Source organism: Bufo gargarizans, chromosome 11 (assembly GCF_014858855.1).
Source record: "Bufo gargarizans isolate SCDJY-AF-19 chromosome 11, ASM1485885v1, whole genome shotgun sequence".
In the NCBI taxonomy this organism is placed as follows: domain Eukaryota; kingdom Metazoa; phylum Chordata; class Amphibia; order Anura; family Bufonidae; genus Bufo; species Bufo gargarizans.
This window is the reverse complement of record NC_058090.1, coordinates 44,049,815-44,066,026: the sequence shown is the minus strand read 5'-3', so window position 1 is coordinate 44,066,026 and position 16,212 is coordinate 44,049,815. Positions and strand designations below refer to the sequence as shown.

The following is a 16,212-nucleotide window of genomic DNA, read 5'->3' as shown; positions in this document are numbered from 1 at the left end:
TTCCATACAAGTAAATAGGAGCACACCCCGCCCACGCGTGGCCCTTGCTCCCATTCTATGGGGCAGATGGAAATAGCCAAGCCAGTGCTTGGCTATTTTCGGTGGCCCTATCAAAAAGAATGGAGGACGACTGCGCATGTGCATTGCGCCCTCCATTAATTTCCCCGCTCTGTTCTCCTTGTAGGTGCGCATCCCAAAGGCGGGACCCGCACCTATCAGACAATTGGGGCATATCTTAGCGATATACCCCTAATGTATGTGATGGCAAAACCCCTTTAATTGTGTTGGCCCCTCCTTCTTTCCATTTGGACCCGCCTACAACATAGAACCACTTTTAGTTTTCCAAGGCCACTTTAAGTTCCCATTCTGCTGTTGCAGGCGGCTACACCTCTGAAACCGGTAAGGCCTTGTTCACACGTCGGTTATTTCATCAGTTATTGTGAGCCGAAACCAGGAGCGGGTCAAAAACGCAGAACAGTTGTAGATCTTTCTATTACACCTCATCTCTGTGTAGCCTCCACTCCTGGTTTAGGCTCAGAAAAAATGGTGGCAATAACTGATCAAACTGAGGTGTGAACAAGGCCTAAGATGTAAAGCACGAGTCGAGGAACACAAGGAGTGATGCTCACAAGCTCTACACAGAAGACCTAGGCAAAGTGACAAACGGAACGGTCTTAAAGGGAATCTATTGTACTGTTTGTTTGCGTTTTAGTTTATGGAGGCAGGCCCGCAACAGTCCCCCGTAGAAGTTAATGAGCCATTTTCTGCCGCTGTTTCTTATGTCTGAATATAAAGATGTCACATCATGCGTCCCAGAGGAGCGCTACACAAGCTCATCTAGTTTATGGCCTTCTCCCCATATACCACTAATTGTCATGAATATTGATGGCCATCTAGAACGCGGCAACGTTCACGTCAGCATGTTAAAAGGTCAGCGTTGTTAAAACCATTCAAGTGCTATGCATAGGTTAATGCACAACAAGGCCAATGCCTGTCGCAATGGTTTATTAGTGTGCTACCAAACAAGCAAAGGACAAAGCGGTTTTCTTACATACCTTACATATCAAAGATGGTGCCACTGAGTTACCGATCTTATACGGCACAGGGCCCCATAGACATTTCTACTACTCCGAAGGCAGCAGAAGACAAGAGCTATACCTGCTGCCAAGTAAGGCTCTGGTCCCATCTGAATCATGGTTTCTGTTGATAACATTGCCGGATACATCATATGATGGTTACCAGCAGGACCAGCCGAATGTCATTCACTTACCTTGGTGGAATGCAAAGGACCCCATTATTGGTTTTGAACGGAAAAAAAGCCCTGCTTGCAGAGCTTTTTTTCAATAAGGTGTAACAGAGTCTGTGATGCAGATGAGAACAGAGCCGAATTTCTCAAATTGTAAAGAAAATCATCTGTGGCCTGTACTCCAGAAGATGCAACTTAAGCACCCATACACCTTCAATACACCTCTCCCGGCTTCTGCCAGGTACCCACTGGAGAAGAAAGCTGCTGCCAGCTGCCTGCCAGAATAACAAAAGGATTGGATTAGGCTAGTTTCACAATAGCGCTAAAATGTTCCAGTAGAGGAATGGCCTTGCAGAGCATAGCCAGATACTTCCTTTTCCCGCCAAAGCCCATTGAGTATAATAGGACCCAGTGGGGATCGAGGCCAGATCGCCACTGGGTCCCTTTATAGTCAGTGGGGCCTGGTAGTGCTCCGGCAGTTTCCGGCTATGCCGAATATGATGAAGCCTGGCAGGCTGTTCCTCTGCTAGAACATTTTAACCCTAGTGTGAAACTTGCCTTAGGCTTCAAAACCCCCGATCCTTCTCTCCCCTGACATCATCTGTCTGGAGAGGGTCGGAAGATCCCCATACACAGGTGACTGTTGCTATTTCATTTGTTTGAAATGGGGTTTTATTTACAGCGTTTTTGTTCTTCTGTCCTCCACATTGTCCTCTACTCACTTATGGAGAACTATTGCTTGCATTGAATTGCCAGAAACCTGATAGTCTTTCGAGCAATGGTGCAGGTTAGTTAGGGTACTGACTCTCTCCTTAAAGAGACCAGCCCTGTATAAATCCTTACTGGATGTGCTCCATGGTATTGAGACTCATCTCCCAAGGAAAAGAGAACCATCTTGTGGAAGTGGCTCCCTATAAGTCAGAATCCGACTTTCTAACAAGCCTTGGACATGACCAGGGAAAAGAGATATCTAGCTTGGCTGTTTTCCCTTGTCATGTCCCAAGGTTCCTTCCAGCTTAATATCTGTATCATAAACGTTGTCTTGCATTGTACATTTATACATGACTTTGGGCAGGGGTGCCCCTAGCCTTTATGCTGCCTGAGGCGAAAACTGAAACGGCGCCCCTCCCATGCCAATTTCTTAACCTAACCCCTTTTGCTCATTGCCCATGGCCCTTCTGCTGCCCCTCTCTTGCTACTACCTGGTGCTGCCTGAGGCGATCGCCTCACCTGGCCTCATTGGTGGTGCACCCCTGACTTTGGGCTAAAGAGAATAGTGATGGCCGTAGACTACGGTAAAGCCTGGAAGATGATGGGTAAGAGCATCAATTCAGCTTGTAATATGGTGCTTAGTGTATGGTAGACCGCATTGTAGACCACTTAGTTCCCTTCAAGAATTAATAAATCCCCTAGGATCATTGAAAGCAATCTGATATACGGCATCTGATGGAGCTTTATTTTGATGCGTTGGTTTGCACGGCCCCTTGAAATGCAGTAGCACCATAGCCCTGATGTGTATGCTCGTAGCACTCGTACATTGGCTGACTGTTCGAGAAAATCAAGCAGGATTTACAGTGAAAAAGGAAACCAAGGAGGAAGCTGTTTTCTAGGGGCATGGAAAGTGCAAGGTCTGATTTACAGCTGTAAGATCTGCCTAAAGAAGGGAGGCTTTAATAACGGAGCCAATGTATTCAGTGAGCCAGGAGACCGTAAATGTGAGAAAACAAAGCCGAGTGCTGCAAGTCCCTTCTTCTCTAATGAGCGACTGTGACCAGAGTGTCAAGTCTCAGAGCCGGGTGTGCAGAAGAAATGTGTTGTTCCTTCTGATGATGACTTATCACTTGCAGACAACTCCTTGTTCTTCACCGGTATGGCCGTTGATTGCCTTGGAGGTTGATATTGCGCAGAGCAGACGTTAGTTTATCCTTTCCAGAAGGCTCAGCATGAAAGACACAGAGAACATCAATGTAAAAAGAGTTGAACCAGACGTCAGTGGAAACTCTCTGCACCAGGAGCTGCTTCTTATGTGTTTCCAGATTTAACTGAACCCAAAATACTCAGTGGGGCAAAGTCACTAATATTGTCGCACTTTGGCTAGTTTCTCATCTGCGGCACAGTTTCTCCGAGCAGGCTGTTCCGGCAGAGGAGTTCTCCAGATCCAGCATTGCCGGCTAGGGCCTCCTGCCCGCTGGACCCTATTGACTAGAATAGGATCAGACAGTTCCTCTGTAAATATCCCAGCAGTCCTCCAGTCAAAAACCGCTGCACACATCGGTTTTGGTCCGGCCGATTCCCTGCATTCTCTGTCGGAGCAGCCTGCTTGAGAGCTGCGTTGCAGATGTGAAACTAGCCTAAGCATACGCATCACAGTCTTAGTCTTAGACGGCTTTACTATTCAGGCACATGACCTTTATAACTTTAGAGTATCGTAGATCCTGCGCCAGATTTATGCTAGAATTCTGTCCATGTGTAGAACTATTCAGCTAATTATATGGTTTAATTTAGTCCTAAGTATCTCAAGGACCTCTGTTGTATAGAGGTGGTGTGTTTATTTCATACATATGACCAGTAGTTCGCTCCATACGACCACCACCTGCATGTATGGGCAGCTATGGTTGGGGGATGCTGCTTTTAAAAGCTGACTGTTCAGGGTCCAGCTAATAAACATACAGTAGGTTGTTTTAGGTAGTTACAAATTCAACTTTGCAACCATTTTAATTGCCCCAATGCATCTAATAGTCTTGATGAAAACTACCCTACGATTTATATCTACAGCTTCTGACCTATGTGCCCCCATGGCTATACAAATGATCCCGCAGCCATCCTCTTCCACCCTACCCCCTACTTTCTGCTACCACGTCCAGTGCATTTATTATGTTCTTTAGTAATGCTCCCCTTAATATTGCGGGGGTCTTGATGTGTGCATTAGTGGGATTTTATTACCAAGCAGCAGGTAAAGCAAGAAATCTCCGAATGCTGGTGGTATTCACCAACCAACGTCCACGGGCTTGTTATCTTGTAAAAGGAAAATGCATGAAATGCGTTAGCGGTAAACGGACATGACTGAAATATATATCTGTAGCGATAATCTTCTTTTCCTTCAAACAGATTTGGAGTTGGACGAAGGTCACCAGCCTCTATTGACAGGCAGAATACGCAGGGAGAACTGGTGGCCAGTGGAAAGTCTACACCCAACTGGCAGAGGAATGACGACAATGCCAACGATCAGATAGGTATCTGTGTCTACTACGAGACTTCCATGTAGTCTATATTTCTTTTTTATTTTTGGTCTTGCAGCAGTTTGAACATGCACGTTTTCTCCTTGCTTGTAGATGTACCTGGCTATGATGTATTAATACGGTGCATAAGCACTGTGCCCTTCAGCGGTCATCGGCTCTGGATTGGTGATGTGCAGGCTCACAGAGGTCAATGGGGGACATTTACTAAGAGTGCTTTTTTCGCCAGTCTTAGTTGTTGTCCCCCCCCCCCCTCTCTGCTGTAGTATGCAGCCAATTTGACTCATCATAAATTAGGCGCATAGATGGCAGTCCGTGCGCCCATAGCTGGTGCAGTTTTTCATCTACTTTTCGCCTGCACAGTCCCTGAAATGCCCCCACTCCACCACCGTGCTTGTCATAAAAAAATGCCCGTTTGACAAATGAATGCCCTTTGTGACTACTTTTACGCCAGGTGACCTTAATGAATGACCCCCTATGAGTCTGTATACCTCTAACTTGTCCTGCAGGGCAAAGAGAGGAACCGTGCTTACCTGAGCACTTCAGTTCCTTTGGTGAGCAATTTGCGCGAGTTTCAGCACCTGCCCACACCCCGATCAAAACTTGTGGCATGTCACTATGAAGCATGAAAGGTTTCATAAAGCGGCAACATTAAAATCCCAGACAATGGCTATAGAGAATGCATTGGAGGCTCCCTACAAGAACCTATTAGCTTGTGGTGTAATCTATGATGATCACGACTGACTATCAGTATAAAATATATATTTTTTTTTTAAATGCTTTCGCTGCCCAAATACATCATGGCGATACTGCCGGAGGCATTGCTTGGGAATGTGTTTAAGGCAGCCCAGCCCATTGATCCCCCAGGAGACTAGTAATGTCATAGACACGCGGCAGCTCCTCATTCCCATTACTTTACTGATATAAACAGGCTGGGCCGACCTCCATGTTCATATCTCTAGAGCGCAGACAAGCATCCGAAAATTTCTTTTAGCTAAAATGCTTGTGTCCGTGTAAAGAATTCAGACCATGTTGTCTACTTGCAAATTTACATTTTTATTGCATTACGCCAATACGCTGTCAGTGCAAGTAAATGATGAGATGTATAAAGCAGCAGGGGTGCGGATCTGCATGGTGGGCATAGATGTTTGCTCCTTTCTTCTCATACAGGCATTGCAGTTTGTGCTCCCCATCAGGAGTCTCGCAGGAATCAGTGTGACACAGAAGTAATATTCCGTCTGCTAGGGTTGAACAGAAACACAGTAATATATGTATAATATATATTGTATATGTATAAAGATTCCAAAATGCCGTTTAGAAGCTGAGCGATCTCAAGATGCTGCCACACGGTCGGGTTTTTTAGGCAATTTTTTAAAGCCAAAAACAAGAGTGGGTCATAAAAGGAGAGGAAGTATTAGGGCGCATTCACACAAGCGTATTTTTGGCCCACGTCCGATCTGCATTTTTTGTGGTTCCAACGTTCACCCATTCATTTCTGAGTCTGCAAAAAATGTTGTCATGTGTGGGCTGTCCACATCCAAATTGTAGGGCATGTCCTATTCTTGTCCATTTTGCAGACAAGAATAGCCATTTTTTTTTTCCAATGGGGCCCACAAAAAGTGCAGGATGCACATGGTCACATCTGTATTTTGCAGATCCGCAATTTTATGGACCCTCGACACGCATATGGTTTTGTGTTTTCCTAAGGACAGACACTAAACGCTGCATCCAAGCCACACAGCCGCCTGTGGTGGAGTCGCTCCAATTGCTGAGCTTCACCTGTACTTTCCAGACAAAACATGGCAAGTGCAAACAGAGGGCATAGACTACTCGACTGCAACGTGAACGGGCACCTGAATAAAAATGGCCAGGTTTGGATATTTAAAGTAATATACAATTGTGACATGTAGAGTTGCCAAGGAAAAGACGCTCTGTTGTACAAAGCTACGGCTCCATGATGACGCGGGGTTGCTTGAGTAGGCATTAACGCTACCTTAGTGTTTCTCTATGGGCAGACAAGTCACACATCTTATCCCGTATATGGAAGCAATAGGGTGACTCGTACTAATGTGACCCAGTGTCACCATGAAGCTTTAGTCCCCAGCCTTAACTGTAGACAAGCACTAAAGGTAAGTCTAGTTGAACGTTCTCTTTGGGAATTAGAAGTTAAAGGAGTTTTCTGGGAGTTTGTTACTGATGAGCTATCCTTTGAATGGGTCATCAGTATCTGATTGGTGGGGGTCCGACACCCGGGACCCCCATCGATCAGCTGTTTGAGAAGGCAGCTGCACTCACAGCTTTTCCAGATTTGCCTCCTAGGCCATGTGATGTCACATTTATCGATGCCAAGCACAGCCGCTGTACAATGCGGCGAGCAGAGAGAAGGCCGCCACACTACTGCGAGCACCGGTGCTTTCTCAAACAGCTGATTAGCGGGGGTCCTGAGTGTCCTGGATAGGTCGTCAGTAGTGATGAGCGAAACTATTCAAAAATGTAATTCTGCTGCTTTGCTGAATATTACCAAAAAATTAGCTCTGTCACCGAAGCACATATTTTTTTTTTTTTAAGTAGTGGGTGCAATGACAGGGAGCGGCAATTGCGCCACTCCCCATCATTGTACACGTCAGATGCCGCGATCTAGCTGATCGTGGCATCTGACAGTAATAACACAGTGTAAAATAAATAAAAAAAAATAATAAAATCATAATTACCTCCTCCACTTCAGCGCGAAGAACTGGCCGCCGACATCTTAATTGAAGATCTAGCGCAAAATCTCACGCAGCCTACTATGACATATATCGCTGCACACGGGATTTCGTGCAAGATCTTCAGTCAAGATGGCAGCAACCAGCTTTTCACGCTCAAATCGAGAAGGTATGTTTTTTTTTTTACCACCATTCAGGGCAAATCTATTCGCTACCATTAAGCACGAGGAAATTCGGCTTCACGGAGAATCTAATTTTCTATGAAATTCGGATCAAATTTCACTTTGTGGAGTTCGATTCACTCAACACAAGTTATTAGTAAAAGTACATTCTCAGAAAACCCCTTAAATGCATTACTGACGAGCGGTTATCAGGGGAAGCCGTATTCCCTGCCATCAGAAAGCGGGCAGAAGGTATTGCTCCTGTATAGTGACGGTGGAGACAGGAGAGGAATTGTTGTCACAGTCAGCACATCACGATGGCCCCGCAGCTCTTCACCGCAAGAATAAAGATGCCAATACAGGTCTCCTGTCATCTGCTGATGGTGCTCGGGCCGGTACGAGATCGAATTGAGATGCACCAATATTTCACTGCTACAGAACAAGACAGTCATTTTGTTGCTAAGTAGAAAAGATCTCGCCAAACCACCTCGAGAAAGTGAGATTAATGCCGTGAGATCTGGAGTTGCTTAGTAACGTAAAACTCTGCCTTGGCCATTTCTGGGTTGTCAAGCCATCTGTTCAGCTAGTGTCTATGCACATTTCAATACGGCAAAGCCACAATTAAAGTGCTTCGTAATTTATTAGAGGGACAGAATTAATTATTTTTTTCCTGTAATGTAAAATGTGTGTTTATTGCCACTGCATGATGCAATGGAGGTTGGAGGTGTAAGCGAAACACCGAGATACTCGGGTATGATACTTCACATTAGTTTAGAAAACCCATTTCTAATAGTCTTTTAGGAAAATTCTGCTTTAAAGGGAAAGTACTGCATGAATATCCCTGCGTTAAACACCCTATAAGCAAACTGTGCAGTGCTTCATTCTCCCTGTGGTGGCGCTGCAGGAGAATTGAACACTTGCTACCAAGTTCCCCCACAATTTACAGCTGATTGCTGGGGTCCTAACAGCAGGACACCTTGAAATCGGATGGGGGATAGTGCAAGCAAAAATTGATTAAAGGGGTTATCTAGGAAAAGATATTTGACTTATCCGCAGGATAGGTCATCTGTATCAGATCTGCGAGCGTGCGACACCTGGGACCCCCACCGATCAGCTTTTAGAAGAGGCCTTGAGCGCCACAGCCTCTTCCTAGGCCAGTGACATCATTGTACATCGTTCACGTGGCCTAATTGCAGCTCAGCCCCATTCAAGTCAATACTGTACGATGTATGGCGCTGTCCTTGGAAAGCTGCCAGGAGCCTGCATTGCTCACTAGAGCTCTGGTGAGCATAGCAGCTCCCTGAAACAGCTGATCAACGGGGGTGCTGGAACTTGGACCCCCAGTGATGTGATAATGATGACCTATCCTGAGGATAACCCCTTTAAGGAGTTATATATTTAGCCTCCATGGTGTGACCACTTGTGCATTAGGAATTCACAGCGAACACCAGAGGCACCCGTATCAGTAAAAACCTTTTGGACATCTCTTTGTAAATTTAGAAAACCATTGTTTAAGCCAAATCCTCAAAAATGTGCACATGCTTGCTCTGCCTTATGTGAGCTGCTGAGAGTAGATGGAGTCAATTATAATTATTACCCAAGTCCTTCAGGACTATAATGAAGCAACATCAATGATCCTCTCAGCATACCGTCTTTACCAGGGCCTTTTTAAAGATCTAATGGAGAATGGAATGTGATGAAAATGTGGAAAGGGAACAGTAATACATTGGCAGTTTTTTTTTAAAGCGTACAGTACCTGAGTTTTCAAAGAAAGTTTGCATAATGGCTGTACTTTTTTGTACAATCATAACTGTGAAGAAATAGGTCTTTTTTGGGCTTCTCTAATATATTTTTCAGCCTAATTATTCTCATCTTCAGCTGCACACTTAGATGCATTTCTCTCAGAAGCAGGGGGCGTCTCCCATCTGTGGAATCTGCCAACACTTTACAGATAAGGAGGGGGAAATCACACGTACAGACACGATGCTCCTGGGATGTTCTGAAGCAGTGTAGAAGCCACTTTGCCTTTTCCTGTCTCTGTTACTACGGACAGATCTTGGCTGACAACAGGCAGTGGACTGCCAATTACATGGAAGTGATACCCCTAGTTTATTTTTTCCAGGTAGATGCAGGCAGATTTTTTAAATGAAGTGATTTAGAAATTTGCTATTTACACTGTTCTCTAATAAATGAAGTGAAGTTGTGTGAAAATAGTGACTTTTATATATACGTGGCGCTAAATGCTTGAAATAATCTGTTTTACAGAGCCAACATGTCACATGCCTGCTGTGTCTAAGGTACATCCGTCATACAGAGACAGCCCTACCGGAAGACTTATACGACAGGATCCAGTGCTTCATCTATCTCCCCACAAACAGGGACAGGTGTGTGCTAAACCTTCTTTTTGCATTCCCACAATTAATAATTATCATGTAGGCAATAAATGTCCTGATTGCTGGGACCCCCACAATCACTAGAATAGCCCCACTGACATAGAACGGTGCCGCAGGGAGCATGCTTCCCCTGTGGCTCCATTTGAACTCCACAGTGAGGTGGAGTTCAAATGGAGCCACAGGGGAAGCATGCTCCCTGCGACACCGTTCTATGTCAGTGGGGCTGATGTAAATAGCCGAGCCTTGTACTTGGCTATCTCTCATGGATTTTGAATGGAGGAGCACTGAGCATTCTTGACTGCTGCCCTTAATGTGGTCTCCTTAATGTAGTCATGCAGCGAGGACACACAGTATGGCTCTCATACCCTGTCCTAGTGATGATTGGCATCCTAACAGTGAGGCCCCAGCAATCAGATATTGAATTTGCTTAGGAAAATCCTTAATGTAAATTTAAAGAGAGCCTATTATCATAAAAATGCAGTGTAATCTGCCAGGAGCATGTTTCAGATCAGGAGGAGCTGAGCAGATTTTTATATAGTTTTATAAGAAGAGATTCAGTAAAACATTCATTTGAATTCTTGCTCACTCAGGGCTTTGAAGTCCAGGAGGCGGTCCTATCAGTGATTGACAGCCTTCCCTCTATGAGGAGGAGGTCCTATCAGTGACTGACAGCCTTCCCTCTATAAGAAGGAGGTCCTATCAGTGATTGACTGCCTTCCCTCTATGAGCAGGAGGTCCTATCAGTTTTTGACAGCCTTCCCTCTGAGGAGGAGGTCCTATCAGTGATTGACGGCCTTCCCTCTATGAGGAGGAGGTCCTATCAGTGATTGACGGCCTTCCCTCTATGAGGAGGAGGTCCTATCAGTGACTGACAGCCTTCCCTCTATGAGGAGGAGGTCCTATCAGTGACTGACAGCCTTCCCTCTATAAGAAGGAGGTCCTATCAGTGACTGACAGCCTTCCCTCTATAAGAAGGAGGTCCTATCAGTGATTGACAGCCTTCCCTCTATGAGGAGGAGGTCCTATCAGTGATTGACGGCCTTCCCTCTATGAGGAGGAGGTCCTATCAGTGATTGACGGCCTTCCCTCTATGAGGAGGAGGTCCTATCAGTGATTGACGGCCTTCCCTCTATGAGGAGGAGGTCCTATCAGTGACTGACGGCCTTCCCTCTATGAGGAGGAGGTCCTATCAGTGATTGACGGCCTTCCCTCTATGAGGAGGAGGTCCTATCAGTGATTGACGGCCTTCCCTCTATGAGGAGGAGGTCCTATCAGTGATTGACAGCCTTTCCTCCATGAGGAGGAGGTCCTATCAGTGATTGACAGCCTTCGCTCTATGAGGAGGAGGTCCTATCAGTGACTGACAGCCTTCGCTCTATGACTGTGTATACAGAGAGAAGTGTCATTCATTGATAGGACCGTGGACTTCAAAGTCCAGAATGAGCAGGAATGTAAATGAATAAGGTTATACTGAATCTCTTCTTATAACAATATAACAATCTGCTCTGCTCCTCCTGCTCTATAACATGCTGCCTGCAGATTGAATTGCATTCTGTGGTGACAGGTCCTCTTTAAAGGCATTGGAAACTAGCCACCATCTTCCCCTGTGTAATGTAGAGGAGGGGGCTTCAGTTTGTCCCATATCAATACAAACCACCAGACCTTCTGCAATATAGTTGTCCACAAGAGCAGAGAGACTCAAACTGATGACGTTCCACTGTAGATCTGTAACACCTACTATGTGCCATTTATTATACTAGTGTCTTCGTGTGTGTTTTTATGGATAATACGACATTGGGGAACTTTTGGCACAATGACCTGGATAGAACTGCTACCTCTACTGACTCAAAAGACAGCAGTGCGAGTCAGTAGAGCACCAGATAAGTGTCAGTCTCGCACTGCCTAAATTTACAGAACACAAAGGACCCATGAAATGAAGTATACTCATATCATCTATAAGTATTTCCGAATAATCAGTCAGTGGTTGCTCATTCTACTACTTAGACCATATATTTGGTCTGCAGCTGATCTGCATTTTTTGAGGATCGGATGCCGTCCACATCCATTCCGCGGCCCCGCAAAAAAGATAGAACATGTTTTACAGACAAGGATATAACATTTCTACAGAAGTTAAAAAATAAATGGTGGCATGTACTCGGCTGTGATCTGCCATTTGCGGAGCGCTAAACACTTATGGCCATGTGCATAAGCCCTTATTTTTGGTCCATGTCCGATCCGCATTTTTTGCAGACTGCACACAGACCCATTAATTTCTATAGGTCCACCAAAAAAAGAAAACCGCACACGGACATAATTTGCAAAACACTTACAGCGATGTGCATAAGCCCTTAAAGGGGTTGTCCAGGCTTTTAATATTGATATCCTCGGGTCAGTTGTTTGAGGAGACGGCGCGCGCAGTGTGCACGTGCTGTCTCTCTTCCTGCTCTGACGCTGCTGTCTATGGCAAAGTAGCGGCAGGAAGAGAGAAGGGAGACGGCACGTGCACTCTGCGTGCGCCTTTTGTTCATACAGCTGATCGCTGGGTGTCGAACCCGCGCCAATCTGATATTGATGACCTATCCTGAAGATAGGTCATTAATCTTAAAACCCCTTTAAGGCCTCATGCACACTATTGTACTTTTGTAATAACATTTTCTTATTTGAGAGAATGAAATTTAGTAGCATACCGGCATTGCATCGAAATATGTAGTAAGTATCATAAACTAAAATTGTGGGGTGCACACGGACCACATCCATATTTTGCGGATCCGTGATTTGCTGATTGCATGTACAGGAGGCCTAAAGCCTATTTTTCTCCATTGAATGCATAACAGCTATTTTAACGTTTGATGCAAAACTGCCTTTATTTCCAGACTGACAGCCATTACTCCAGCCATTCAAGCACCAATACACTTTCCAGCAATGCTTCCAGCGCTCACAGTGAAGAGAAGTGGTATGACAGTGGGGAACGGCTGGAGTCGGATCTGAACAGCTACACGTATATTCAAGGAACATCCGCCGACAGCGGGATTGACACTACTTCATACAGCCATGCCAATTCTGCCGTCCCTGGGGCATCAGCCACTTCTCCGCGCTCTGGCCCTCCCAAAGAGAAAGTGGCGCCTCTGTGGCACAGCGTCAGTGATGTGGGGTTAATCTCTGATAGGACTTGTGACAGAGACACTCACGCAATGGATGGGAAAAGGGAATCTCCCGTCACTATGGAGAATCACACTAAAGTCCCCACAGGCTCCAAGCCATTAACAAGAGAAAACAGCGCCTACAGCCTGAGCGATGTGGCGTCACATACCAGGTAATATCTCGGTGTTACAGCTTGTGTTCATGCAGGTGTGTCCCTCTGTGGTGTCATCCCAGCGGTGGTGGGTCCTTTTGCTAGAAGACACGGTACGCAGAATGGAGATTAGAAAACGGTCACGGTTTGTCACATCTCCTTTCCACCATTCCTTTTTCCCTAACATTAGAAATAAAATCATTCCATTCTCTCCCACACAACTTTACCACATTAGTCCAAACCAACCTAAAATACATGCACACTGTAGAAAAAATATACTGTATCAGCTCCAATGTGTGAAATTATTAGAATTTAGTCTAGTCCCTTAAAGAGAACCTGTCACCATGAGACTGCTATCCAATCTACCGCCATCATGTTACAGAGCAGGAGGAGCTGAGCTGATGCCATTTTGGGCTCAGGGGTCCAGCGATAACTAGCTTGGCTAGAGATAACGACCAGTCACTTAGTAGGACCACCTACTAGACTCATAAACTCAGAATGAGCAGGGATTTCAATGAATAGCAAGTTAGGATACACCTTAAGGCCTGAATGTCCACGGCCGTGAGCGGTCCGTGGAACCGCGATCTGGATTCCTGCTGAGAGCAGGAGCGCACGGCGTTATTGGTTGCTATGACGCCGTGCGCTCCCTGCTGCCGCCACAGTACAGTAATACACTGGTATGATCTATACCAGTGTATTACTGTACTGTGGTGGCAGCAGGGAGCGCACGGCGTCATAGCAACCAATGACGCCGTGCGCTCCTGCTCTCAGCAGGAATCCAGGCCGCGGTTCCACGGAACCGATCACGGCCGTGAAAAACGGCTGTGGACATTCGGGCCTAACTCTACTACATCCGTACATTTACACAACCGTGAAAAATGGACGTCACACTGACGTTTTTTAGAACAAATTGAAGTCAATGGGGCTATTGACATGGCCATTTTTGTCAGTCAATAGCAGCTGTCAAAAATAGAACATGTCTTATTTTTGGCCGTTTCACGGCCACACGGAACCCGTTGAAATCATAGATCTGGTACAGTAGTGCAGAATGGCCTTTTAGGGGTTAAAAAAATACCTCATCCACTTGCATGTGCAGAGGCATTCGCTTGTCTCTCAATGCCGAAGGACCTGTCGTAGGACCTCCATTCAAGCGTGATGACATCACCTAGTGCTCTCGTGGTGACATCATCATTCTTGAGCGCAGAACCTCTGTGCGTGTCCAAGGGGATGAGGTGAGTAAATAATTTTTCCCAACTTAAAGCACTATGTGGGGCATTATTATTGCTGGAGGCCACTATGGGAGACATTATTACTGCTGGGGGCCACTGTGGGGGACATTATGTATACTGCAGGGATTGGGAGTTTATAATAAAAAAAGCCAATGAAAATCCTCAATTTTTCATGACCATTAAAAACGGATGCAAAACAGCCATTAAAGGGGTTGTCTGGGTTCAGAGGCTAACCTGGACATAACCCCCTTCTTCACTCATTCAGCATGAATGAGTGGAGCATAGGAGCATTTCATGCTCCGATTCTCCCCCTTGCGCTGCGCTGGATTGCGCAGGGCAAGGGCTGTTTTGTTTACATTTTTCCACTGCTAGGCAGAGGCTTCCGCCTAGCAGTGATCCTGGTTATGTGAAGGCACTAATGGGAGGTCTAGAGCGCTGCCCAAGGCTGTTTTACAGGCCAGGACAGCGCTAAAGATCGCCCATTAGTGCCGATGATGTCACCGGGCTCACTGCTAGGCAGAAGCCTCTGCCTAGCATTCCCTTACAGAGATCCTGTACGTCACTGGATCTAAAGAAAAAGCTCTTGCCCTCCACGATGCAGAGCAGGCCAAGGGGAAGCATCGGAGCATGACATGCTCCACTCATTCTTGCGGGATGAGGGAAGAAGGGGTTATGTCTAGGTTCAGCTCTGAACCCAGACAATCCCTTTAATTGCTGTTTTGCATCTGTTTTTAACGGCCATTAAAAATGGAGGATTTTTTATTTTTTTTTTTTATATTATAATATCGCAATCCCTGCAGTATACATAATGTCCCCCACAGAGCTGAACCAGACATAACCCCTTTAAAAATGGACAGACAGAAAATGGATGCAAAACTGGTTGGAAAACGGCCATGTGAAACTCGACATCAATCTGCTCTGCTCCTCCTGCTCTATACCAGGATGGTGAACGGGACTCGTTCCCTTTAAAGGAAATGTATGGGGACAGACATTTTTATAGACTTCTCTCCACATAATAAAGACACTGAAGATCAGTGAAAAGGGCTCATTGCCGGGAAAAGTAGATTGCATTGAACTCCACAAATATGTGATTAGATATGGGAGGCTTCAGGTTTAGCGTCCCTTTAGGTATCACCGTGAAGTGCAATACTGAACACTAGTATTGATAACAAAAATGGACACGTCAGCATTGTATATAACGAGGGTAAACATTTGCACAGTGGTAATACATTGCTCACAGTGATGCGATACTCGTGCTGGAGTCTGCTGTTGTATTGGGATGCAGTTATCACTGTGTGCTTGTTTGTCTTGTAGGCCGTTCTCAGTGTAGCCTTGTCATTGAGTCAGCAGTGCTCTATGTGGCTTTGTCTTTGGGTCAGATGTGTATTTTTGGGAAGCGGTGTTTTTCTTGGGCAGTGGTTGTCGGCGTCACCTTGTCCTGTGGCCGTGCTCATCTGTGCTCTGTTGTCCTAAGCCCTTGCTTGTCCATGTAACGTTGTGCCGGGCTCATGTTCGTTTATACGGTGTCGTCCTCGGCTTTTTGGAAATGAACATGTGGTCTCTAAATACAGATTTTTATTTCCCAGGCAATAGGTTGTACAGCTTGGTCTTTGAAGGAAATAATGATGTATTTGTGTCATTGGTTCCTCTGTTCTGTACGGAAAGTACAAATCCACCAAAGTCCAGAAATGCAAATGTATGCACAAAAGGTCCTATAACAATAGGTGGAGTTAGTTACCGTATCTTATCTCCAAACTCACTTGTGGATTTCCGATAGTTTGCGCCAAAACGCTTGAGCATGCAAGGCCTTGTCCAATTATGTTTTTCAATTTTAGTGGAAATCCACATGGAAATTTGTAATATTTATAAATAAATTAAAATAATGTCCACTATTTCCCGTTTCTTTCCTATACATTCATAGCTCCTCTTCTACCAGCAGGATCTTAAAGT

The 16,212-nt window shown here is 45.4% G+C and overlaps 1 protein-coding gene across 6 annotated transcripts in view; it reads left to right on the top strand.

Moving 5' to 3' along the window:
- SIPA1L1 (signal induced proliferation associated 1 like 1) overlaps window positions 1-16,212 on the top strand; it is a 232,494-nt gene that overhangs the window by 182,406 nt on the left and 33,876 nt on the right. For all 6 annotated transcript variants that reach the window (XM_044272804.1, XM_044272806.1, XM_044272807.1 and 3 more), the window contains 3 exons: window positions 4,355-4,479; window positions 9,614-9,732; window positions 12,615-13,054. In XM_044272804.1, the coding sequence (XP_044128739.1) occupies window positions 4,355-4,479; window positions 9,614-9,732; window positions 12,615-13,054 (684 nt within the window). The remainder of the gene's footprint in view (window positions 1-4,354; window positions 4,480-9,613; window positions 9,733-12,614; window positions 13,055-16,212) is intronic.